The sequence below is a fragment of the Schistosoma haematobium genome, assembly GCF_000699445.3.
Source record: "Schistosoma haematobium chromosome Unknown HiC_scaffold_124, whole genome shotgun sequence".
Classification (NCBI taxonomy): domain Eukaryota; kingdom Metazoa; phylum Platyhelminthes; class Trematoda; order Strigeidida; family Schistosomatidae; genus Schistosoma; species Schistosoma haematobium.
Genome location: NW_026137023.1, coordinates 48,399 through 74,947, shown reverse-complemented (window position 1 = coordinate 74,947; position 26,549 = coordinate 48,399). Strand labels below are relative to the sequence as shown.

Genomic DNA, 26,549 nt, shown 5'->3' with positions numbered 1-26,549 from the left:
ACTTGACACCGGGCACACCATCGACATTCCTCATGCTTTCAAAATTATTAATAGACAAAGAATTACGACCACCCTCCGTTTTGCTGAAGCTATTATGATCAAAAAATTTAAACCTGACTTATGCATTCAAAAAGAGACTTTAATTAACTTATCACTACCCTGGTAACCCTTTATCATTATTATTATTTTTATTTTATTTCTATTTATTTTAAAATATTTATATTCCTCTCCTATTACATAAGTCTTAAACCACATTATCATTCACACATTTCCACCACCTGATCCTCCTAAATTATCTTAACTTTTCAAATTCTATTTAATTATTATTACGTAACCTATCTTATGATTATTCAATTCCATTATTACACCACCCAACCCGAATTAATTCCTTTTGACCTCTGACCTGTTCTAGCATATATATATATATATATATATATATATATAGTTATTATTGTAACCCAGTTATTTACACTCATCTATGTCGTCTAATGTCAAATGCATTTAGATATATCTTAGATATTAATAATCGATAAGCGATTATCGCTCATGTATTCGTAAACTTGATTCTAATGTATATTACATATAAAGGTTAAGAAAACAGACAAGATTTTGTCATTTAATGAACACAGATCTAATAATTTTAGATTTAAAATAATGTGATTACCGTTCATGTTTTAGTAACACATTTGTAAACTATCTAATAATAGTACATTTTAGTAAATTTTAATAGGAATATTGCAATATATTGAAAATTCTAATTTGCTCGTTAGGTCAATAAGTTTATGAGAACATTTATTAGTGATTATCATTACGAAGATGAATGTGATTAAAGCTGATAGGAAAATTGAAAATGCAAAAAATTTTGTGTCAATGAAATACATAGTATGAGAATTGAATCTTGTCAATTGACATAATAATAATAATGATAATAATAATAATAAGGAAAATGGATAATAATAACATATTAAATGTTCATTGATACAGATGACCTAATTCATATTTATACGTTTAATGTCGATAGATATTTGTTGAGTCAGTCAGACGACGTAGGCTTGTTCATTTACACTTCATGAAACTGATATTTCAAATGCTTGTGAAAAATGGTTACATTCGTTATGTCTAGATATAGTTCAGGTTTCATATTACGGCGGTTAACAATATTCACACATGACTGATTAAACACACTAGTTCTTATTACGACCAAAAAATTAATTTTAAAATACAGAACTACAAATAATTTACAAGTGAAAATAATGAACCGTTTCAATGGACTTTTAAAATTAACCGCATTGAAATCTGACGTTTTCTAATTCTCGTTAAGAATGACCAATTACAAAATAAACGTTCACTAAATATTAAGTGCCTTTTTCGGAAAATTTATAACTACTTTCATGTACTGTCAAAGTCGGTTCATTAAATGATGGTCTACGGTTGCTTCACCTGAATTATACATATTTCAACCAGTAATTTACCATGATGAATTATTGATATGTTGATTTGTTTCTCCGATTAACAGACCATGTGTTACTAAAAAAACTTATGCACACACTTCGGTAATAATTTGTTTATTAATTGGGTATTCAGCATTAGACAACCGACCGAATTCAGTAATCACTATTATCAAATATTCAAATCGATTTTCAGTTCCCTTTTTCACTCAACTTTCTTTTACGTGATACATATAAGTACTCGTGACATTAAATCACTTGATCGGAAATCAAAAATTTATCCCAATACACATTCACTAACAGTAGGATTGCACTTAAGTTGGTGTTTTTTTCTTAAAATGTCTAAATTTCTTACAAGACTAAGATTACACAAAAGATTTATTCACTATCGTTAAATTTCAAATGTAAAAATCAAAATTCTGACATCCAATCACAGCTCCAGATGCCATTTCAATTTCAACTAATCAGATTGCAAAGATGAACAGTTTACGACCAATTACAAAATGATTAAAGGTGACAAAATGTTTATTCATTATCACTTGAGCACACACTTGCAAAACGAGTACACCAATCACCGATCGCTAAATTTTTCTTTCACACCATACAATTTTTTAGAAATGGGTGGTAGGGAATCTTAATTGCCGTGGGCTTAATGTCAACCGAACAATGCAACCAAAGGTCACTGAACATGCGCCTATATAGCTTCAAAATCAATGTGTTTCAAATGATCCAATCAACTTGGGAGATAGAAAACCATGTTCATCGATAGCGAAGCATGTAATTGAAACGAGGCACAAAATTGATATTATTACAGCTTTTAAAACTATGTATAGAAATTGTCAAGGACGAATTCTCAAATTTATTAAAGCCTTGTCTATTCGTAAATTTAAACCCCCTTTACGTATAAAAAACAATTTGTCGTAACCTTGGATTTACCTTGGTAATCCTTAAGTCATTCTATGGCCTGGGTTAACGCTACAATTTCTCATTCATTCTATACGATGTAAAATTGTTTCTTTCCCCTTTGTTCCTTTTTATTTGAACTTTCATCTAATGGACCTTTATTAATTTCATATAAAAATGCCCTGACAAGTATATGTTTGACCAGATTATCCGAAATGTATGGCGCAAATACATCACATTTTCCAGATCAACTCCGTCTTCTCATTATTCTATCGAAAGATGATTAGTCGCAACCAAGACATTCAAGCAGACTAGAGCACAAAAACATTCAGAAAGTCTGAGAGTCGAAAAGAAGAGTTGTTGCGTGTGAGTCAGATGAATACCCCTTTGGTAAAGATAATTTCATTAGTCTGGATTCAGTGCCTACATCTGTTGTATTTACATTCGTTCGACATCCTGGTAATATCGATTAGTTATCCATAGTTGTGTGAGGGGTATTGTTTGACCTAATAAATTACTTCTGATTTTTCTAGTTGACCATTATTTTTCAAACATTTTTGGCTTACCAAGTAAGTGTGTAATTCAATTGCTCAAAACCTTTTGCACTCATAAGGTATCTCATACTTTGGAATCCATCGATTAAACTGTAAACCAAAACAAACGGAAAAGAATTTCAGACTAGGGAACACTACGAACGTTGTTTCATTTGTAGTTGAACCAAACTGCACGGATAAACTAATATATCTCCGTGTAGAACATATCAGATTCAAGCATGGTCGATGGAGTAGTGAAAATTAATTTGAGTCACCTGATTATTAGAAATTCACTCATTAAATTAATGACTTATATATGAACAGTAGGTTCGCGAATTCGTTGACACACTAATGAATAAACAGTACACATTGAAATTTATTTCCCACAACGTTTATTATTATTTCAAACAATCAGTGATAATCTCACTTTGATCAAAAAGTGTATGTACTGTTAGTTATTCTCCTTTACTGAAATGAATTGCATCAATTATCGTAGTATTTATGTTTGACCCACTCGTCTGACCTTATTCTATAGTGATTTTGTTCAGTTCAATGTCCATTTTGTTATTTCAAGTCAGTTCAAGTTGTTTGTTTACTCATTTTCAGTACGGGAAGTGATTCATTACAATTTTGGGTGTTTTTTCCTTGAGAAGAAAATCTATGGAATTAAATACTGCAACTCCATATTGTCCGCTTCACTTTGATCAATTAGGAATTTCAGGGTACTTAACACGGTCATCATTTCTTACCATTCCACTTTACTTATTTACAATATTATTGGTCAAGAAGTAAACCATGCCTCTATTGTTGTAACCAGTGATTCTAGAAAATAAATGAATAAATCTATGTGTGTGTGCAAACCGATTGAATATCATTATTTGGTTTTCATCTGACAATCTTCAATAGATCTCCTCACCTCATCTCATTGATTTTGTCAAACTACACATACATTCTCAACAAAACTCCTAGATTAAGCAATACACGAACTGTCATATGGATCATCGATTGACTGATTGGGTTAAAAAATTATTACACTAATGTGGAAGATGGAGTGGAAATGTGTAGACGAAACACAGGAAATCAGTTGAAAGTTTAATGATACATAGAAACGCATGATTGATGAGGGGCGGATTGAAGAACTGATTATAATATCAATATCACCATAAATTTGAGGAACCACGCCAAAAAATGATTGACCAGTCAGCATGAAACTTGGTGATGAATCACTAAACACTGTAACAATGGAGTTTGTGATGTGATCAAGAATTACTAGAACCAAGTAACAGTTGGCTTCGCTCTGAATGACAACTGAAATAATTCAGAACACAAAGAAGAAATTCACATTAAATTGTCATGTTCAACGTACAGTTATTCGCGTCATTATACAAATAAACATATATTCAAACGCATTCGAACCCATAATACTACTTCTGAAAAGACATCATATCGATAAAAATCTGCACTCAATCACTCACTCACTCGCTCGCACAGAGTTATTATCATTTCAATGTCCTTCTATTGATCAACGCATTACAGTTGACCGTCCCGAGGATTACTTTCATTATCGATTGGAATCTATTGAACACTTAGTGAATATCGACTGGGTGTGAGCTCCAGGTGAGTGTTTGTCAAACATCAATGGACTGTGTTGGTTCCTCCTACCGTTCAGCATACCTTGCACACTACACCCAACTCAAATCTTCTAAAATTACAACTAGAATCGAAAGGGAATAATCTATATCCCACTCAACAAGAACAATGAAATATACGCTAGTAGAAACACTCTAGTTTACATGGAATTTCCATCAAAATCCTCTAGCGAGTTCTCGAGATATCTACGAGCGCTGATCGATTGAAAATTAGAGTCAGCGTAGACCGATATAACCCTTGTTAGAGCATACAACGGAAATCACTCCATGCTGCCAACAGGTCAGTTTATTTTCTCAACCCAGAACAGTTTACACAATTGGATACAATTCATCATTAAACAAAACACAGTTGGTTCCCTTTATGAATTTAAATAAAGCAAGAACAAATATTGATGCAGAATAGTATGAATTCATTTTATTTCGAGGTTTCTCGTCAGCTGCTTACAAACCAAACATTGTGATAGAATTTTTACATTGAGATAGAGTGAAAACAAATGACATAGATGAGTGTAAATAACTGGATTACAATAATAACTATATATATATATATATATGCTAGAACAGGTCAGAGGTCAAAAGGAATTAATTCGGGTTGGGTGGTGTAATAATGGAATTGAATAATCATAAGATAGGTTACGTAATAATAATTAAATAGAATTTGAAAAGTTAAGATAATTTAGGAGGATCAGGTGGTGGAAATGTGTGAATGATAATGTGGTTTAAGACTTATGTAATAGGAGAGGAATATAAATATTTTAAAATAAATAGAAATAAAATAAAAATAATAATAATGATAAAGGGTTACCAGGGTAGTGATAAGTTAATTAAAGTCTCTTTTTGAATGCATAAGTCAGGTTTAAATTTTTTGATCATAATAGCTTCAGCAAAACGGAGGGTGGTCGTAATTCTTTGTCTATTAATAATTTTGAAAGCATGAGGAATGTCGATGGTGTGCCCGGTGTCAAGTAGATGTCGAGCTATTGCACTGTTGAAAGCCATGGTCCCACGCAGCCTCAAGTTTTTTGGAACATGCTCAGAAATGCGGACATGCACTCTTCTCTCAGTTCTTCCAATGTATGTGTTTGGCACGTACATGTAAATTGGTAGATGCAGTTGGAGCTATATATATATATATATATATATATATATATATATATATATATTATTGTAATCCAGTTATTTACACTCATCTATGTCATTTGTTTTCACTCTATCTCAATGTAAAAATTCTATCACAATGTTTGGTTTGTAAGCAGCTGACGAGAAACCTCGAAATAAAATGAATTCATACTATTCTGCATCAATATTTGTTCTTGCTTTATTTAAAAACACAGTTGGCAAGCATGTTTGAAAACAAAACATTAAAAACAACTGACCATTGTGTAACTATCATGTTCATAACTTGCGAATCGAATGACGAAGTTTCGGGATGAGACATCACTAGAACGATTCCGCACATAGATCGGATGTTGAATTTCTGTAGTAGTTCATCAAAGTGCTTGAGAAGTTACGTACTAAATAATATAAATAAAGCCAGAACAAATATTGATGCAGAATAGCATGAATTCATTTTATTTCGAGGTTTCTCGTCAGCTGCTTACAACCAAATATATATTAGAATTTAACATTGAGGCAAGAAATAGTATGAAACAATTGACATGACAGAAAGTAAAGAATTGGAATGACCTAGATTATCAATAACAACTGTATATATATGTACATGCAAGAACTGGTCAGAGGTTATTTGCTGTTAGAATCAAAGGAACATTAAGGATGGGTGGTGGAATAGTTGAGTGGTGTTCAGAGACAGATAAGATAAATTGTGTGATGATTTTAGAGGTAGTGAAAGATTCATGGAATTAAAAACTGATAAGATGCGTTACATAATAATTGAATAGAAATTGAAAAGTTCACATAATTTAAGAGGATCAAGTGATCGGAAATGTGTGAATGAAAGGGTGGTTTAAGAATTCGGTAATAGGAGAGGAATATAACACAAACTAAATATTTAAAAATAAATAAATAAATAAAATGACACAAATAACCAACAAAAAAACAAAAACGAAAAATTGGGTTACCAGGGTAATAGTAAGTTTATTACTGTCTCTTTTTGAATACATAAATCCGGTTTGAGTTTTTTATCGCTATCGCTTCACCAAAACGGCGAGCAGCCGTACTTCTTTGTCTGCTGGTAATTTTCAAAGCATGCGGAATGTGGACACTTGACACCGGGATACCATCGATTATTATTATTATTATTATTATTATTATTATTATTATTATTATTATTATCGATAACCTTTGTCATTCCAATTATCATTACAAATCCGAAGCGATCGGGAAATGCTCGTGCACAATTTCCAAAATCATCACAATAAGTAAATATCAAACTTCTACTGATCAAAATATTCATCTGAATAGAAATGCAAAGACGTTCTTCCTTCTGTAGAGTATCACACGTTTATACCGTATTGAAGCCATACTCAAGAAAGAAAATAGCTTTTCAACTAGTCCACAAATTTCTAACAGTTACAAATGAATTAACCGTAAAACACTTTCTATACCAAATCTATCCACACAAAAGTTTAACAAAAGCAATATGAGAATCGAGAATCCTCTCACTAAACAATTCAATCAGAAAGATATTACAATTTACATTAACTCCGCCTGGAGTCATCACATATTTTTCGAGCACACGGTTTACTAAATGTTATCCAAAATGTTTCGATGAATTCCGTGTGGCAGACAGAATAAACAAATGATTGAACAACTCAAAGAAATATTAAGAGAAACAAGTGTCGCATCGGAATAGACGATCAATCAAATGATGTTCGACAGATCATATATAAAATTACCAAGTTGAGTAATTAAACAAGATTTGAATTCGATTATTCAATAATGGTGGGGAATTTCTGTTGAATATTGGTTAACTATATCCAACAGTTACCAACTAACTCCTGAACACATCAAAACAATTGTTGTCTCTAAACTCATGACAACCCAGCTAACAATTACAATATGTATAATACCTTATTACCACCTATAGATAAGACGCATGATAATGCGTTGCAAGAGTCAATTTGTCAGGGTACTTACACACAATCTGTGATGGTAATATACAAGTAGATCCAAACTTACAGAAATGTGCTTGATGAATTCATAAGAAATCATTCTGATTAGATATCCATCCTATTTGTTGTGTATTCATTCGTTAACCATCTATCACAGTGGATCCACGACTGCCGAACATCAACCTGTCTCCTTATCATTATTTCGCATTTATAAATAGTCTCACCACCGATGAACACTATGTTAAATCGACAATTTACAATTCTTTAATGTCTCATCGGTTGAATTTCTTAATTTCCACTCCCGATTGCATTTCAGTCAAATATTCATGTTGTGACTTTATGGCCGGCTAGTTATCACGTGATTTATCCACCAGTCAAAATACGACTTATACAATCTTAGCACTGTGCCAAACCAATGTCGTTCGGCGGGTATGGGCAGCCTAGCGTCCTTATTGGTCCTATGTCCGCCTAGCTCGTCCACTTGAGTCCAGAACACCAATACCATCTTCCACTATGCCAATCATATATTTCAAACATACTGTATTTATATATCAAACAAACAGACTGCAACGCACCACAAAATAGGAAATAACATTTGTACACAATAAAGCCAAAAAGTGGCTGTGAATGTGGGAGGCAGTAGTTAATAAATTGAACATAGCTTAAGAACCGTAAATCGTACAATAATAATATATAGGTCAAAATAAAGCTTATAACAAGGGGAATATAGATATACATAATCTAGTTACTGAATATTTATACCATGAGAATATATAAATAATAATAGTACATTAATAAGTCTCAGACGTTACTCGCAACGTAATCTTCACTAGGATATAACAATTCACATATTCATGTAAACCACCGAAGTATACACCACACTTCCACAATTTTACCGCTCCATTATACAACTTACTACACATAAGTTCGATCAACACATCTTGACAATATACGCTTAAATCAATATAACTGAGAACTCGTTCATTATGTAAAGTCGTCACGATTCCTAAATGATCAATCACTAGCAATGAAGATTCGACATGTGCACCTCAATCCAACTGACTGATAACCTAATGATATTATCAAACTAGTTGACTTACGAACGAGAAAACATCGTCGAACAAATCACACATTCAAAAACAATTCTAACAAATCGTTCTCTAAATCATATTCGACAAAATACAACAGTCAACTGTACAAATTTCCACATACACGTTGAACACGAAATAAAACTCAATCATCAGTCAATTATTCTATTCTATTCTACCTACTCCTCATGATTCCTCCACCATTAACTAGGACATAGTTGAAATTGTGCAGAACAGGCAATGAAGGTTTACACAAATGCTCTGTGAATAAGTCATTTCACAAACAAGTTAACAGGAAACAGAGTGAACCTATTCGAAAACAAAGATCAACATTATCATTATTATTATTATTATCATTGACATCATCATTCAAATTAGACCGTTTATTCTCTCCTATTTCCGTCACATGTGGTCATCAAGAATTTCAAGTTGACATCAACTCTACACATATATCGAATATGTATCATAAATGAAATATCAATGAAGCAGTTAATTACACAGAAATCACTAGAATAAATACAAATCAAACCAATTGATCACCATGATAAGAAATAAAATTGACAAAGTTCTAACATATTTGTATTCAAAGTCAAGTATCATCCGTCATCCACACAACCAATTGTCCATGACGTTCATAAATTAATTCAAAGACAAAATAAGAGTTTTACAAAACCAACATTTAAATTTAATTATGTACAGTATGCAACAGAGTAGTCAATAGAGTAGTGAACATTTGAAACAAAGCAGTATTGAACAACAGTCCACTTCAAATGGATTCGAAACAAAACGACTAACTGACAGACAACTTCACACACACGCACACACACCACGAATAGACAATAATGATGAAAAGGAAAAACAATCTTCGTCAGTCACAATACCTATACATAAATATGTATAAATTGAATTTACAATTGAATTTACTATTCATATGTGAATAGAATTGATGACAATCACAATGGTAGTTCATGTGAAGATTGGCTTTCACCAAACATTCAGCTTTTCGATGATGAATTCAGTTTCTCGGACCAATATTGCTTCTTCATCTGGAGAATTTCAATCTTCAGATCTAGACACTTCATTTGCTTGTGAATCAACATCTCTGACAATGGGGTTCTCTCACATTCGGATCTACAAAAACAAGTCACAGTTTGAACATCTGTTTATAATCACTAGGGCGATGTAGGAGACATGATATACATATGCTTATATATACATAGAAGTCGTCGTATATATCCTAATCATCAAATCTACTACACCATATACACAACTGACAAACACAACTAAATAGGAATTTTCACTCGATACCCTCATATTCAGTAAGGATGCACACGCACACATACACAGGCACACCCCATATTAACGACAATAATCAAGATATTGAGTGACGCACAACGTGGGACGAAGACACTTCAGTGAGATAGAACACCATTGAACGTAAGTGAACAGAGTACTGCTTATTTGTCCGTCCGTTTTTCTGTCTATCTATTAGTCTATCTATCCACCTACCTCGTCGTGTGGTTCACTCACTGCTTGTGTGAATCAAATCCTACCGCTAAGTCTCGTTCTCACAGAGCTACAGTGACAGTCATGGTCATAAAAATCAGTGCACATTCTCATGATCACACAGCAAGCAGTGTGTAGCATTCAGTCAGCTAATCAGGAATATGTGGTGCTGGTGGTGAGAGTATAACAACAAAACAACAACAACAACAACAACAGGAATAACATAAGGTGAAACGTGTCAGTTGAAAAGAGGTGTCCTACTTACGTGATACAATCCTTGGCATTTTCATCAAAATCATTCACGTCATTCGTGTTCGCCTGATTTCGCGTTCCACTCAACTCTGAACAGCTCTCCTCGTCCTCACTCCACGTTGATAAATCAATTGTTGCAGTCAGAGGAATGCGACTCGTTTGGTTGGATGGTGAGTTCGAGATATTCACTTCTTGAATAGGAGATACGTCTGTAGTATGGGTTTTCGCGACTCCGAACGAGACACATTGGAGAGGAGTCAGTAGCGCGACTCGGTTAGGGTTGATCGTCACCTCACCAACCGTGTTGTTGTTGTTGTTGATGGTGGTGGTGGTTGGTTGCAGCACTCCGGCATCATGTGGAATCACCAGTTGTTGAGACATGTGAGCTGTTGAGAATGCGTTCAGGATTTTTGGACCAGTTGTGTGTGGAGGATTCGGTTGCACATGGTTTGTAGGAGGACTGAGTGTTGATGTGGGATGTTTGGAGGTGATGGTTACCACTGGTGAGGGGGTGAGTGTAGGCAAGTTGATTTGATGCACACTCGACTGATTCTCGGTCACCTGAATTCGATGAAAACAATTAGCACATGATTGGGAAAGGCGAACTTACCGAGTCACTTTGTCCGTTCACGTTCACGTGTCGATTTTCATTGGAACTGGAGAGTGACGTGTGGTTGGAGGGATTTTCAGGTGAATTGGGATTGCTTTTCGACACTTCCCACTGATTGATTGTCGTGTTATTGAGTTTCTTCAGCATGTGCAGACCCTTTCGACGCAGATGAGTCCAGTTTCTTCTCGGCCATCCCTTCGAGTGTAAGTAATGTGCGAATTGCATCCACAAATGTTTCTGAAGAACTGCAGATGGACGACTCTTGTCTTTCCAAACATCCCGATATCTCAATACCAATTCGGTTAATTCACTCGACTCCTCAGTTGTGTATCGTGTGACTGTGGTCTCTTTCGACGGTGTTAGTATTGGTGTTGATGGTTGTCTTGATGCACAAGCTGACTTCCGAGCTGTATTGATCATAATCAAGCAACCTGTTTTGTGGTTGTGAAATGAAGAGAAATAATATTTTGAATGAGGGTGTGAGACAGACAGGTGACATGTTGAGAATTTTCTACCACCAATCGTATATCCTATGCACTGAATTACTATTGGTTGACTGTTGTTAGCTTGTTGGTGATTTAGTAGACAGTCAGGTAATGCTTGTTGGTTTGTGGTGTGTAGTGTGTAGTGTGGATGTCCGTTGGTTCTTTGTGAACATAATGAACAGATTCCACACCTAGCATTTGTTTGTATGACTTCTCTCTTCTCTCTGGTCATCATCAAATTACTTTCAATTTTATTCTTCCATTTTCAAGTCTATTTCAACTAAAACTGTCTAGGTCAAATATCAATGATTAATTCTTATTTTACTCCTGTTGTTACGAAGTCACTAGTTGTAACTGGTGATTATTCATTCGTCCACTGCGTTTCAATTGCAAATTGTCTTCGTTGTTTTTGGATAAGTATTTCAACCTCATGTAGTTGATGTGTAGAGATGAATTTCTTGAACACACTGTCATTACATGTTTGTCCCTGTTCAAAGAAATAACTTTGTTGTATTTTTTTAAAACTGACAGCCTACATTACGGTATTATTGATGAACCGACAAAGTAAATTCAGTGTTACGTATACCACCATTACAATTTGTTACATATTACTTTATTCATGTTCAAATGTAATGAGTTGATTTTCCTATAAATTTTCTCAGATTGTTCAATTTCTTTTCCTGATAAAAATCTCAACAACAACAAAAACAGACTAATTTTCTATTTATTTTTCGAAAATTTCTATTTAACACAGTTTCGTGATGAATAGATTTTTAAAATGTTCATTTGACATTAACGATATAATTCCAGTTGTGCTAAGCTTTGATTAAACATATGTAGTGACTTACTTTTATTACGAGAACATGATTGATTTAATGAAAACAATCATTATTATAACCAACTGTACCAGTGCTTGTTTTAATGTGTTTTTGTTTAACTGTGCTAATTACAGCCATTTTGTGCTTCCATACCTCCCATCATTGTTTCGCGGTTTTTGGCTTTGTTCGCACGTACTCCGTTCCCTTGCTTTCGCTTGTACCATTTCTTGGCACGATCTTGATATTCATTCGATACCTCGGAATCGCCAATTGAATAAACTTGGTTCTAATCCGCCTTCTGATTTGTTTGACATGTGTTTTCTTGGTAGCGGTGTTAATAGTCAACTGGGACTCGATGCCACGCTACACATTGTTCAATAACATGAAATATGTTTCTCATTACCTTGTCTTCTTATTCAGTAATTCAATAAATAATGAAAAATCAATTTCTTACAAACAAACAAACAACAAATTACCGATCGATAATACATAAATCACATAGAAGATGAATGATGATGAGCGAATAGGACTGACAAGTTTTGATTATTTTATTCTTCTAGTTACCAATATACAATTTGATGTGAGCTGCTACAACGAGAAAATCGTGTGATCATTTCTATATGTTCACCCTCCCAATCAATCCTACAAAACACTCACACCAATTGAGTGTGTGACAAACACACACGTGAATTAAGCCTTGTTCTCCAATCCATCATTAGATATATGGGATTATTAAATCGGTCAAATTGATAGCAGATTAAATTGAAAAAGTGTCTGCTTTCGAGAATAACACTGAGGAGATATGTGGTTAACAAGTAGTGAACAAGTAGTGGAAAATAGTTGGTATTATAACTGGCAGAGTACAGTAAGTACATCAGCAGTAATGCAAAAATGATTTGTAACTGAATGGATGAATGAATTTAGCACAAAAATCAAGAGGCATTATCCAATCAGTTGGTCCATAAAATAAGTGTTTACAGTGAGGATATACGGATAATGTCGATCCACCTGTTACATGGAATTTTCAAAGACAGAATTGAGCACTCGATTGGTCCTACACTATCATTTATATGATAGTGACAAAAACTAGTTCTTCACAAATATTTTAAATATATTGGGCAGTGCACAAATGCATTTTTATTGCTCGCTATTTGCGAAATTTCTATTTGGAAATAAACAAGCGTAAAAATCTCAATTACAGTGCATGAAAACTTTCATCTACAGTTATTGCTAAACTGGTTGTAGGAATATGTCACATGGTGAATTTAAAAAACAGATTACGTGGCATGATTTTAGAAAGGGTCAAGGACTAATGTTTTGATTTGTTGAAGACTTAACCATGCTAAAATTTTAACAACTTTTATCTAGTCTATTGCAAAATAGTTTGTATCTACAATAAAACTATTCTAATCATACTGATTCTAGAAATGCTGAATAATATCACATGATGCTTCTGATAAAAAGCAATTATTGGCAAGACAGATGATCGTATTGAAAGTGTATTGTAGAGACAATATTAAAACAAACTCAACTAATTATCAGGTCCTTCTTACACAATCAAAATATATGGTTAAAAGCACAAAATAATAGTACTGTAAACTGGAGATAGACGTTGTATAATTAATAAGTCTGTTAATATATTCTACAGGTTACCTTACTTACAAATCAAAGAATGAAGACATAAAAACTCACTTTTTACCAACACAACAATATCACTATTCCTGAAACATTGAGAGGACACATACACATAATTAAAGATATTTAGATTATTCTCACTTACGGTTACATATTTAGGTTAATGATCAGGATATTAGTCTTAGGGTTTAAATAACGCAATGACACCAACAGTAATGCAAAAATGATTTGTAACTGAATGGATGAATGAATTTAGCACAAAAATCAAGAGGCATTATCCAATCAGTTGGTCCATAAAATAAGTGCTTACAATGAGGATAAACGGATAATGTCGATTCACCTGTTACATGGAATTTCCAAAGACAGAATTGAGCACTCGATTGGTCCTACACTATCATTTATATGATAGTGACAAAAACTAGTTCTTCACAAATATTTTAAATATATTGGGCAGTGCACAAATGCATTTTTATTGCTCGCTATTTGCGAAATTTCTATTTGGAACAAAATCCGACAAAACCATATTCTCGATTCTAATTGACTCGTCTCTATACTATACATTTACCGCTCTAGTTCTTCTTCAATCACATTCCACAATCTTACCACTGTGATTATACTGACCTTGGATGAGTCATATCATTGTTTAATATGTGGACAAATTAATCGATAGGGATACAGCTACAGCTATTTCTCACCTCTTATTCATTTGATGTGTCTGTTGTATGAGTCCACTGTGTGTTTGTTTTCTCAGACTGGCTGAGGTTATTTACAATAGGTGTTGATGTTATATCCGAGCGAAGATTAAATTACGGGTAACTTCCGAGGACTATTAATGGACTAATATTCTATAAATATTCTTATTGTATAACTATTCAACAATCAGATTATGTAGATTTATATTCCTCTTACTGTAAGCTTTCTGTTGACCAATAATTTATTATTGTACGATTTTCGGTTCTTAAGCTATGTTCATTTTATTGACTACTGCCTCCCACATTCACAGCCACATTTGGCCAAATATTGTACAAATGTTCTTTTCTATTTTATCGTACGTTGTGGTCTGTCTGGTTGATATATAAACCGAGTATGTCTGAAGTAAACGATTCGATCATATTCGATTCCATTCATATTGCAGAAACAGGTATTGTGTTCTGGACTCAAGTGGACGTACTAGGCGGATATGGGACCAATAAGGAAGCTAGACTGCTCATACCGAGTGAACGTCATTGGTTTGGCATAGTGCAAATATTGTAGAAGTCGTATTTTGACTGGTTGATTAATCACGGGATAACTGGCCGGACATAAAATCGTAACAGTTGAACTTGTAGTTTACTCAGTGTGTGACATCAATCTCTACAAATTTAACCGATTGATCAATCAAACATTCACAGTCCATTCACTGAAACACAAACGAATGGAACAAGCAACCAATGACAAAGCGACAATTTAATTTCGCCTGCGAAATTGTCAAAACAGTCTGTCGACTAACTGGATAGTCAACACAAATTTAAGTGAAATGTGCAATCACTTCCGAATGGATCTGTGGTGAAACATCACATTTAGAAAGCCAGACTAGTTACATTTATTATGAATCACTCTAAGATCAGTTGCAACGGTGAAAATATGCACAAACTGAACTGAGGTCACGATTAACCATGAATAAATTCCTAATAATATAACATATTCATCACTGGTTGATGAGTGTTAGTTAATTTGTGGGTTGCTCATTGTTGGTGTGCAATGAACTATTCTTATTTTATGTACGTCGCATTTGATTGTGATAAGTCGTGTAGGTTGAACGCTATATACGAATCCTAAGCTATTCCCGTAACCCGCAGACTAGAACTACACAGCGACTTGAACTCCAGAAAGAAGACACAAGTATGAGAGAAAACACTTTATCCCAAAGTTCCTTTTAGTACAGAAAATCAAGGGTATTTATAGATGTTGGCGTCTGTTAAATCAACATCATATTTCAGCCAATCCGTTAATGTTATATTATGCTACCGACCAATGATAGCACGCCACGCTGGAGTTCTCGAACGTTCCATCATACTCTGATTGGCTAGGACTCTTCGGCTCCTTTTTGGGCCTCTGGAGGCTCCGTTGAAGTTCTCCGGAAGCCGACTCAACACCTCCCCCGAATAAGACTTCTTTCTGGGGTCTACTTGTAGTTTGACGACTGGGTTGCGACGGCGTTCCATTATTCTTGTCGTCTCCCTTGTCCAAGGCTTCTTTTCAATGTTCCTGGGCGTTTGTGGCATCGGTGCGTCTAAGATTAAATCTAACGGGAAGATCGGCCGGTTACTTCGTGTCTGCACCGTTCTTTTGTCCTTAAGGATTTGATTTGTGTGACGCATACATGTCCCAAAAGCTCCTCGAACTCTGTACAGTACTCTTCCCAGTTTTTGCACAACTTCGCCCGGCTCCCATCGGTTCTTCCCGATGTAGGATTTAATGTAAACTTTGTCGCCAACACTGAAGTTTCGGATACTTGGATCGTGACTGCGCTGATCCACTAATTTGGATGGCAACATGGCATCGAAGACGGTTCGAATACGCCTTCCAAACATGGCTTCCGCGGGAGATTTGCCGTCTTGAACATTTGGGTTCGGGGTGGATCTGTATGATGTTAAAAATTTTTGATCACCTGCTCAGTCGTCCCTTCTCTTCCCCCTCTCAGTAATGCTCGTTTAAAGGTGTCCACAAAGCGCTCTGCTTGTCCGTTTGATTGTGGATGATAGGGTGGAGAACGAAGATGAGTTATTCCGTTTGTTCTACAGAAATGTTTAAACGATTCTGCCGCAAATTGCGAGCCGTTATCCGTCACTAAGGTCTCTGGTACTCCGAAACAACTAAATAGGGTAGAAAACTTGTGGATCGTTTCTGACGTTGTACAATTCGGCATGATATATACTTCCGGCCATTTAGTGAATGCATCTACGATAATTAGAAACATTTTTCCTTGGATTAGACCGGCAAAATCTGCGTGAAGTCTTACCCAGGGTCCTGCATGCGTAGGCCAATACTGAGGTTCGTATTTCAAAGGATTTTTAGCGGCTTGAATGCATGATGAACAGTTACGGCATTAATTCTCGATATCTTTGTCCATTGACGGCCAATAAGCATAACTACGAGCCAAAGATTTCATTTTATTGATTCCAGGATGGCCACTGTGAAACTGCTTGAGAACCTTGTAACGTAATAACTTCGGAATAACAATTCGATCACCGAACATAATACAGGAGTCAACAACCACTAGTGAGTCCCGTCGACGAAAATATTGCAAAAGTTCTCCGTCAAGGCGATTGTTTGGCCATTTGGTCGAGAGATAGCATTTAGCTGTGCTCAGTATCTTATCACTTTCAGTGATCTTCTTAATAGTTTCAAAGGTTACTGGGAGTCCATTAACTGCGTCATCCAACACGCGATGAACTTCTTCCTCGGCTTTTATATTTGCTACAAGAGTCTCCTCTGGGGCATTTGATTGGGAGCCTATTAATCTCGACAATGCGTCAGCTTGAAGTCGTAACCCAGAAGTGTGGTTGCCCATCGTTGGAGTCGGTTAGCTGTGTGAACAGGAATTCCTTTCTTTGACCCAAAAACTGCAAGTAGTGGCTTATGGCCTGTTATTAGGGTAAAATGTCGACCATATATCATCTTGTGGAACTTTTTCACTGCAAAGATAATCGATAGGGCTTCTTTCTCGATTTGGCTATAGTTCCTTTCAGTCGTTGTCAAAGATCTGGCAGCGTGCGAGGTAGCTTTTTCAGACCCATTAGGGAAAATATAAGAGATAACTGCGCCCACACCACAGTTAGAAGCATCTGAAGCGACGACTATCGGTAGAGAAGGGTCATAATGTGTCAATAAGAGATCGGAAGTTAGGAGTTGCTTGATTTTCTCAAAAGACGCTTGGCAGTCTGCAGACCAACTCCATCTTGTATTCTTTTGTAGTAGGTTGTTTAGTGGAGCACGTAGACGATGGAGATCGGGGAGAAAAATACCGTAATGGCTGACCGATCCCAAGAATGATCGTAGGGTAGTAATGTCCCTGGGTCTAGGCATTGTTTTCACTGCTTCAATGTTCTCTGGATCTGGTCGTCTTCCATCTTTATCTATTATGAACCCAAGGTACCGTACTTGCTGCATATAGAAGTCACACTTTTCCGCTCGGAGGCGAAAACCATAATCGGCTATGAGTTCTAGTACCTGGTCCAGTTTCTTCTGCAAGTCCATTTTATCTACTGCCGTAATTATGATGTCGTCTAAGTAAGCTGCTGCCCCTGGAATACCTTGTAACATGGTATCCATAATTTGCTGGAAAATAGAGGGCGCTGTCTTCATCCCAAAAGGTAGTCGGTTATACCGGAACAGACCTTTGTGTGTGTTGATCGTTAAGAGGTCTTTGCTTTCATCAGATACAGGGATTTGCAGGTATGCGTCTGATAAGTCCAATTTTGCAAAATATCTGCCACCGTTCAGCTTTGCGAAAAGATCTTCTGGTAAGGGTAACGGATACTGGTGAGACTCTAGAGCTTCATTTAATCCCGTAGAGTAGTCTGCACATAGACGAACACTTCCATTCGACTTCTTGACCACCACTATTGGTGCAGCCCAATTCGAGAAGTTCACAGGCTCGATAACACCCATTTGCTGAAGTCGTTGTAATTCTTGTTCAACTATTGGAAGAGCAGCATAGGGTACAGGTCTTTTAGGTCGAAAAACGGGAGCAGCTTCAGGTTTTAGAGTTAACAGTGCTTTGGCTTTCGTACATTCTCCCAACCCTTCTCTAAACACGTTTTGGTGTTTATGTAGCATGGCGTTTTTCTGATTCCATTCTGGGGTGTTGTCTGTACTTACTCGTCTGCAGATACTGTTGATAGACTGATCTGCTAGTTTAAGTGTTTCTATAAGGTCCAACCCCATTAAGTCTAGTGCTGGCTTCTTAGTAAGATACAATGTTGCATTTGTTGTTAACGTACCTTTAGAAACAGTGCATGGCACTTCTCCAACAATATTCAACTTCCCCCCAGATGCACTGTGTGCCAGCTGTGTTGTTGGGAAAACTGTGGGTCTCCCAATGTTCTTCCATGTCACTGGGCTGATTAAAGTAATATCCGGAGCTGTGTCCAGCTGAAGGCGGGTACGGTGTTTATTAATATTCAAGGTCACATACTTTCTTTGGTGGCAACTTCGTGCTCTGTTATGTGATGCCAATATCTTGTTGGTTGGAGCATTATATCTGTGTTTCTTCGAGTAGGGCTTCAAAGAATGTCGTTTATGGGTTCTTTTTCTGCAGTAGTTTTCTTTATGTCCCTTCCGATGACAATTGCTACAACAATGTTCCTTATATGGGCAGAAACTTTTATAGTGCTAACCCCCACAAGACCAACATGGAGATGAAGGCTGATTGTCTGTGTGCGATACCGTTCTTGAGCAAGAACTGTTCTTTCCGCTTACAGCATGAACGTATGGCAACTGGCCATTATTTTCGACCATCGAAGTGTCATGCTTTAGGTTTACCAATCTCTGACACTCTGTGGTTACTTCTTGTAGTGTAATATTCGGACATTGTTCAATTTTACTCAAAATTCTGGTTCTAATATCGGCGTCTTCAGGAGATTGTAGGCTGCACACAAACACGAGACACTTAAACTGGTCTTCTGTCATTGCTGATAGTTTGAAGCGCTCAAATTCACGGTTTACTAAACCCGCATGCTTAACCCAGTCATCATCACCTGCTTTTGTCATCTTGAGACATTGATAGCGAATATTAAACAAGGATGACTGTTCAGCAAAGATTTGCGACAAAATTTTAATCGTTGCATCAAAAGAAAAATCTCTTGAATTCTTTGGTAGGATGAAATTACTATAGCGTTCATGTTCCATAGTCCCAAGTTTTCTAAGAAGTATTCTGACTTTTGAAGCATCATCCAGTTTGCAAAGATCAATATAAAACAAATCTTCATACTTCTTAAACCACGACTCAAACGTTACACTTGCTACACCATCAAAATTAAATTCATGGATAGCGTTAATGACTGAATCAATATGTGATACTTGAGATTCACTAGAAGCAGGGTTTTTCTCGGACAGGCAGAATTTCTGCATCAGGGTTTCCATAATTCTAATTTGGGATTCTTCAAACCTCTTTTCTTGACGCACCATATAAGCTTCTAATTGCTCCAAGGAAATAATCATTGAAGTTTTCATCCCCGTCGCCACTGATAAGTCATGTAGGTTGAACGCTATATACGAATCCTAAGCTATTCCCGTAACCCGCAGACTAGAACTACACAGCGACTTGAACTCCAGAAAGAAGACACAAGTATGAGAGAAAACACTTTATCCCAAAGTTCCTTTTAGTACAGAAAATCAAGGGTATTTATAGATGTTGGCGTCTGTTAAATCAACATCATATTTCAGCCAATCCGTTAATGTTATATTATGCTACCGACCAATGATAGCACGCCACGCTGGAGTTCTCGAACGTTCCATCATACTCTGATTGGCTAGGACTCTTCGGCTCCTTTTTGGGCGTCTGGAGGCTCCGTTGAAGTTCTCCGGAAGCAGACCCAACAGATCGCACGTTTAGTTTATGTTCAGTAATCTCATCTTGGTCACACGCTTCAAATCTCCTCTCCATGTGTCTCATGTTTGACTGTTCAATCAAACATTCACAGTATTAATATTGTCAATATATGTGATGCTTCTATTCTTCGTACAACATCTCGTCCACACATCATATTCATTATTCAGCTAAACATCAAATTGCATGATATGTTGTTTACTCGAAATTCATGTATTGATTATTTTAGGCTACTACAACATCAACAATATTATGTTCAATGTGTATTACTGCATAGACAAAATAATGTGATTCGCATGTGTCCACCATCCTCCAAATCTATCATTCATAACAATCATGCCAGTAGAGTGTGTGACAAACACACTCGAATTTAACCTTGTCCTACAACCCATCATAAGATAGATCGACGGGATTGTTAATCGATCTTTCTAATATTTTGATTGATCGTTTCGAATTTATATGTATTTCTGTATGCAGTTTGTCATATTTCTGTTTGCACTTTTATTTCATGTGCTGCACACAAATGGAACTTGTTTGTTCATGTGTCTCATAGAATATCAATGTGCACTATTTCAAATAACAAATTTCATCTCGTGTCAATATAGTGGTTAGGAGGTTGAGTGCACAACATTGCGCACCACCACCACCACCAACAACAACAACAACAACATCACCACCAACACTCCAGATTCACATACTGTCCATGTGAGTGGCTACACTTCTGCGACAATGCAAAGTCTTCTCATCAGTAGTTTATATGGATAATTGAGCTTGGAGTTTCTGCTACATTATAATAATTAGTGGAATCAACATACAGACAAATTGCTGATAAGATTTTCCAACAACTATCGAATTGAAACGGGCAAATGATTAGTAGTTGACAGAAAACTAAGGTGTAAATTAAATCTGTCTTCAAATTTAATGTTTCATCATCGAAATGTTGTTCGAGGAATAAGCGCATCAGAATGCGTGAGTATTTTGACGAGATCGAAATCACGAATGTTTGACTAACCAATCAGACACGAGACACGTTAAATCAAGCATGCAGACCAGTGACCAAATACAATATAGATACCAGACACAAGCAAGCAGACACAACTAAGCAAACACAACTGACATTCCACACTACACACTACACACCACAAACCAACAAGCATTACCTGACTGTCTACTAAATCACCAACAAGCTAACAACAGTCAACCAATAGTAATTCAGTGCATAGGATATACGATTGGTGGTAGAAAATTCTCAACATGTCACCTGTCTGTCTCACACCCTCATTCAAAATATTATTTCTCTTCATTTCACAACCACAAAACAGGTTGCTTGATTATGATCAATACAGCTCGGAAGTCAGCTTGTGCATCAAGACAACCATCAACACCAATACTAACACCGTCGAAAGAGACCACAGTCACACGATACACAACTGAGGAGTCGAGTGAATTAACCGAATTGGTATTGAGATATCGAGATGTTTGGAAAGACAAGAGTCGTCCATCTGCAGTTCTTCAGAAACATTTGTGGATGCAATTCGCACATTACTTACACTCGAAGGGATGGCCGAGAAGAAACTGGACTCATCTGCGTCGAAAGGGTCTGCACATGCTGAAGAAACTCAATAACACGACAATCAATCAGTGGGAAGTGTCGAAAAGCAATCCCAATTCACCTGAAAATCCCTCCAACCACACGTCACTCTCCAGTTCCAATGAAAATCGACACGTGAACGTGAACGGACAAAGTGACTCGGTAAGTTCGCCTTTCCCAATCATGTGCTAATTGTTTTCATCGAATTCAGGTGACCGAGAATCAGTCGAGTGTGCATCAAATCAACTTGCCTACACTCACCCCCTCACCAGTGGTAACCATCACCTCCAAACATCCCACATCAACACTCAGTCCTCCTACAAACCATGTGCAACCGAATCCTCCACACACAACTGGTCCAAAAATCCTGAACGCATTCTCAACAGCTCACATGTCTCAACAACTGGTGATTCCACATGATGCCGGAGTGCTGCAACCAACCACCACCACCATCAACAACAACAACAACACGGTTGGTGAGGTGACGATCAACCCTAACCGAGTCGCGCTACTGACTCCTCTCCAATGTGTCTCGTTCGGAGTCGCGAAAACCCATACTACAGACGTATCTCCTATTCAAGAAGTGAATATCTCGAACTCACCATCCAACCAAACGAGTCGCATTCCTCTGACTGCAACAATTGATTTATCAACGTGGAGTGAGGACGAGGAGAGCTGTTCAGAGTTGAGTGGAACGCGAAATCAGGCGAACACGAATGACGTGAATGATTTTGATGAAAATGCCAAGGATTGTATCACGTAAGTAGGACACCTCTTTTCAACTGACACGTTTCACCTTATGTTATTCCTGTTGTTGTTGTTGTTGTTGTTTTGTTGTTATACTCTCACCACCAGCACCACATATTCCTGATTAGCTGACTGAATGCTACACACTGCTTGCTGTGTGATCATGAGAATGTGCACTGATTTTTATGACCATGACTGTCACTGTAGCTCTGTGAGAACGAGACTTAGCGGTAGGATTTGATTCACACAAGCAGTGAGTGAACCACACGACGAGGTAGGTGGATAGATAGACTAATAGATAGACAGAAAAACGGACGGACAAATAAGCAGTACTCTGTTCACTTACGTTCAATGGTGTTCTATCTCACTGAAGTGTCTTCGTCCCACGTTGTGCGTCACTCAATATCTTGATTATTGTCGTTAATATGGGGTGTGCCTGTGTATGTGTGCGTGTGCATCCTTACTGAATATGAGGGTATCGAGTGAAAATTCCTATTTAGTTGTGTTTGTCAGTTGTGTATATGGTGTAGTAGATTTGATGATTAGGATATATGCGACGACTTCTATGTATATATAAGCATATGTATATCATGTCTCCTACATCGCCCTAGTGATTATAAACAGATGTTCAAACTGTGACTTGTTTTTGTAGATCCGAATGTGAGAGAACCCCATTGTCAGAGATGTTGATTCACAAGCAAATGAAGTGTCTAGATCTGAAGATTGAAATTCTCCAGATGAAGAAGCAATATTGGTCCGAGAAACTGAATTCATCATCGAAAAGCTGAATGTTTGGTGAAAGCCAATCTTCACATGAACTACCATTGTGATTGTCATCAATTCTATTCACATATGAATAGTAAATTCAATTGTAAATTCAATTTATACATATGTATGTATAGGTATTGTGACTGACGAAGATTGTTCTCCTTTTCATCATTATTGTCTATTCGTGGTGTGTGTGCGTGTGTGTGAAGTTGTCTGTCAGTTAGTCATTTTGTTTCGAATCCATTTGAAGTGGACTGTTGTTCAATACTGCTTTGTTTCAAATGTTCACTACTCTATTGACTACTCTGTTGCATACTGTACATAATTAAATTTAAATGTTGGTTTTGTAAAACTCTTATTTTGTCTTTGAATTAATTTATGAACGTCGTGGACAATTGGTTGTGTGGATGACGGATGATACTTGACTTTGAATACAAATATGTTAGAACTTTGTCAATTTTATTTCTTATCATGGTGATCAATTGGTTTGATTTGTATTTATTCTAGTGATTTCTGTGTAATTAACTGCTTCATTGATATTTCATTTATGATACATATTCGATATATGTGTAGAGTTGATGTCAACTTGAAATTCTTGATGACCACATGTGACGGAAATAGGAGAGAATAAACGGTCTAATTTGAATGATGATGTCAACGATAATAATAATAAAATTAATAATGTTGATGCTTGATAAAAATAAATGTACTTTTGTTATATCCCAATAAGTAGGATTATTGTATTTTTGACGTTTCTTGACATATTGTAAATCACTTCCTCAGAGTAAATAAATAACCAATATTATGTTAACTATATGAATTCGGTGTTCATCTTGTTGTGCTAAAGAGCTATGGCAACTTGACCGATGCACATATGTGCCAGGTGATACGTTGTAGCTGACTGACTGAAGTTTGAATAGTATTAATGAATCAGAGACACAGTAGATTGAATGTTGTGAACTGGTCGAAAATGAAGTGATTCAAATGATAAAAATGAACAATTTCATGAAGATTTCTTTCTTAGAGCATTGTGTACATTGGTGATTGGTAGAATTTCTTAAATGAGTGAGTATTGACCAATTGATGGATAATGAGCCTTGTCATTAACATTATGCACTCAATAATAAACTCTTGTGCATATTTTGTGCCGAACAGATTGACCAATTACTTTCATTTTATAGTTTTCTGAAAGAGTCAGTTTAATTCAATATCATGGCAAAAACAATATTCAAATAATTGGTTCAAGATCAGATTTCGAAACATACACAGCAGTATGAACTGATCAATAATTTTTGACTGTATTAATGAGTGAATTGAAATGCCGATATTTATGTTCATAATTACTTGTTCACAAACTTATCATTGAATCATCATACTCATTCATGTGAACATGACAACTTGCACTCCGAACATTCATTTCATTAATTTGCATAATATGGAACAGTCTCTCTCTTCTTTGTAGTGGTTGAATCCAATGACAAAGTGATAAATACAAGAATACCTGAACAAATACCAAACATTGATCACTTCGATAGGAAGAATAACAATGGAGGAAAATAACTGAATGTAGAGTAGTAATATTAGTAATAAGTCATACGTTCTATCATAAAAACATATTGCGTACTCAATGTCTTCAACTTTATGATCACAGATCATAAGCAGAAGATTTTGAGTGGCTAGTAAGCAATTATTAAATCTGTGTAGAAGAGTTCAAGTACAAAACATATCACAAATCAAGAATAGTGAAGAAATATTGAAGTGTCTAACAACTACTGATAAAAATCAATTAATTTTTACTAGAAAAATTCTATATAATTTGGAAATGCGCAAATCTATTCGCAGATCTAAACAAACATCATTTAACTACATAAATATATCGTAATTCACGACAAATTTTCTCCCTCAGTTATTCGTTTTCATTGCTGGTGCATGTATTAAAGCGATCCTTGCTTAAATTTATGTAGAACACGTTGGAAGACAACAAACTGTTTGAAATGATTTTTAATAAATAAATAAATTAATAAATTGATTCAGCAATCTGCTAACGTAATCAAGTCATCCTAGTAACAGTGAACACGAGTACATCTTTTCTAATTCAAATTTTCTCATGACATTTGCTATTTTCTGATTGGTTGCCACTCTTATTATTCGCTCATTTTCCATGCAATTCAAATTTGTGCTTTCGTTACAGTATATAATGAGTTGTACTTTTTCAAGTTATCCTGTTCGAATTGCGCGTTTGTTCCACACTTCGTTTCCTCTCTATGTTAGTGGCTAACTATTGAACGGTTTTGTCTCAACTGCCGTTAACCTATCCACAATAGAACTGTTCACATTGCAATTACTCTATCGTTGTTCAATTCGCACGCACCGTAGGCCAACAGCAAACCTCAACACCGTAATCCGTCTCTATAAAGACGTAACACAATCTGGTGTTCACTTTAATCAATAGACAAGTGTCATGAATAAATGATATATTGCACAAAGTCGAGAAATGATGAGATAGAAGTTGCCGTCAACTTTCTGTTATTGATGTGTTCAGTGTAGCGCATCACGACATGCTGGATGATAAACACAAACATGGTAAGAATGATGGGTTGAAAGGAAATGTTTGGTGAAAGCCACAACATTGCTGATAACCTCAGACAAAGGCGATCATTGGAAGGAAAAGTATATTTAACTGATGCAACTCATGGTACATTTATACTGAAATCACATTGGTGAACGAACATTGTTAATTGTGGAAAATTCCCATGGTATCCACAGTAGAACTCCTAACACTTAATGGTCAAGCCAATAATCTAAGAAAAATGATGGTCAACTGGACAAATTAGAAGCAATTAATAAGACAAA

The 26,549-nt window shown here is 36.0% G+C and overlaps 2 protein-coding genes across 2 annotated transcripts in view; one reads left to right on the top strand and one right to left on the bottom strand.

Annotated features, from left to right (window-relative positions):
• MS3_00002499 (uncharacterized protein) overlaps positions 1-25,405 on the top strand; it is a 35,158-nt gene extending 9,753 nt beyond the window's left edge. Inside the window, exons 3-5 of the mRNA XM_051210099.1 lie at positions 21,913-22,343; positions 22,393-22,940; positions 23,581-25,405. Coding sequence (XP_051064125.1) covers positions 21,924-22,343; positions 22,393-22,940; positions 23,581-23,716 — 1,104 coding nt within the window. The 5' untranslated portion in view covers positions 21,913-21,923 and the 3' untranslated portion in view covers positions 23,717-25,405. The remainder of the gene's footprint in view (positions 1-21,912; positions 22,344-22,392; positions 22,941-23,580) is intronic.
• Positions 8,111-11,506, bottom strand: MS3_00010258 (uncharacterized protein). Its single transcript, XM_051218616.1, has 4 exons — positions 11,061-11,506; positions 10,464-11,011; positions 9,617-9,823; positions 8,111-9,573 (listed from the first exon to the last, which is right to left on the bottom strand). The coding sequence occupies exons 1-3, from the start codon at positions 11,478-11,480 to the stop codon at positions 9,688-9,690; spliced, it is 1,104 nt and encodes a 367-aa protein (XP_051064126.1). The 5' UTR covers positions 11,481-11,506; the 3' UTR covers positions 8,111-9,573; positions 9,617-9,687.
• Positions 25,406-26,549: the final 1,144 nt, after the last annotated feature.

What these genes read in the sequence shown, in the direction of transcription:
- MS3_00010258 (XM_051218616.1), bottom strand. Translation starts at nt 11,480, where the DNA reads ATGATCAATACAGCTCGGAAGTCAGCTTGTGCATCAAGACAACCATCA. An exon ending in TGAACGGACAAAGTGACTCG is followed by an intron (nt 11,012 to 11,060) that starts GTAAGTTCGCCT and finishes CATCGAATTCAG; the next exon opens with GTGACCGAGAATCAGTCGAG. An exon ending in AATGCCAAGGATTGTATCAC is followed by an intron (nt 9,824 to 10,463) that starts GTAAGTAGGACA and finishes TTGTTTTTGTAG; the next exon opens with ATCCGAATGTGAGAGAACCC.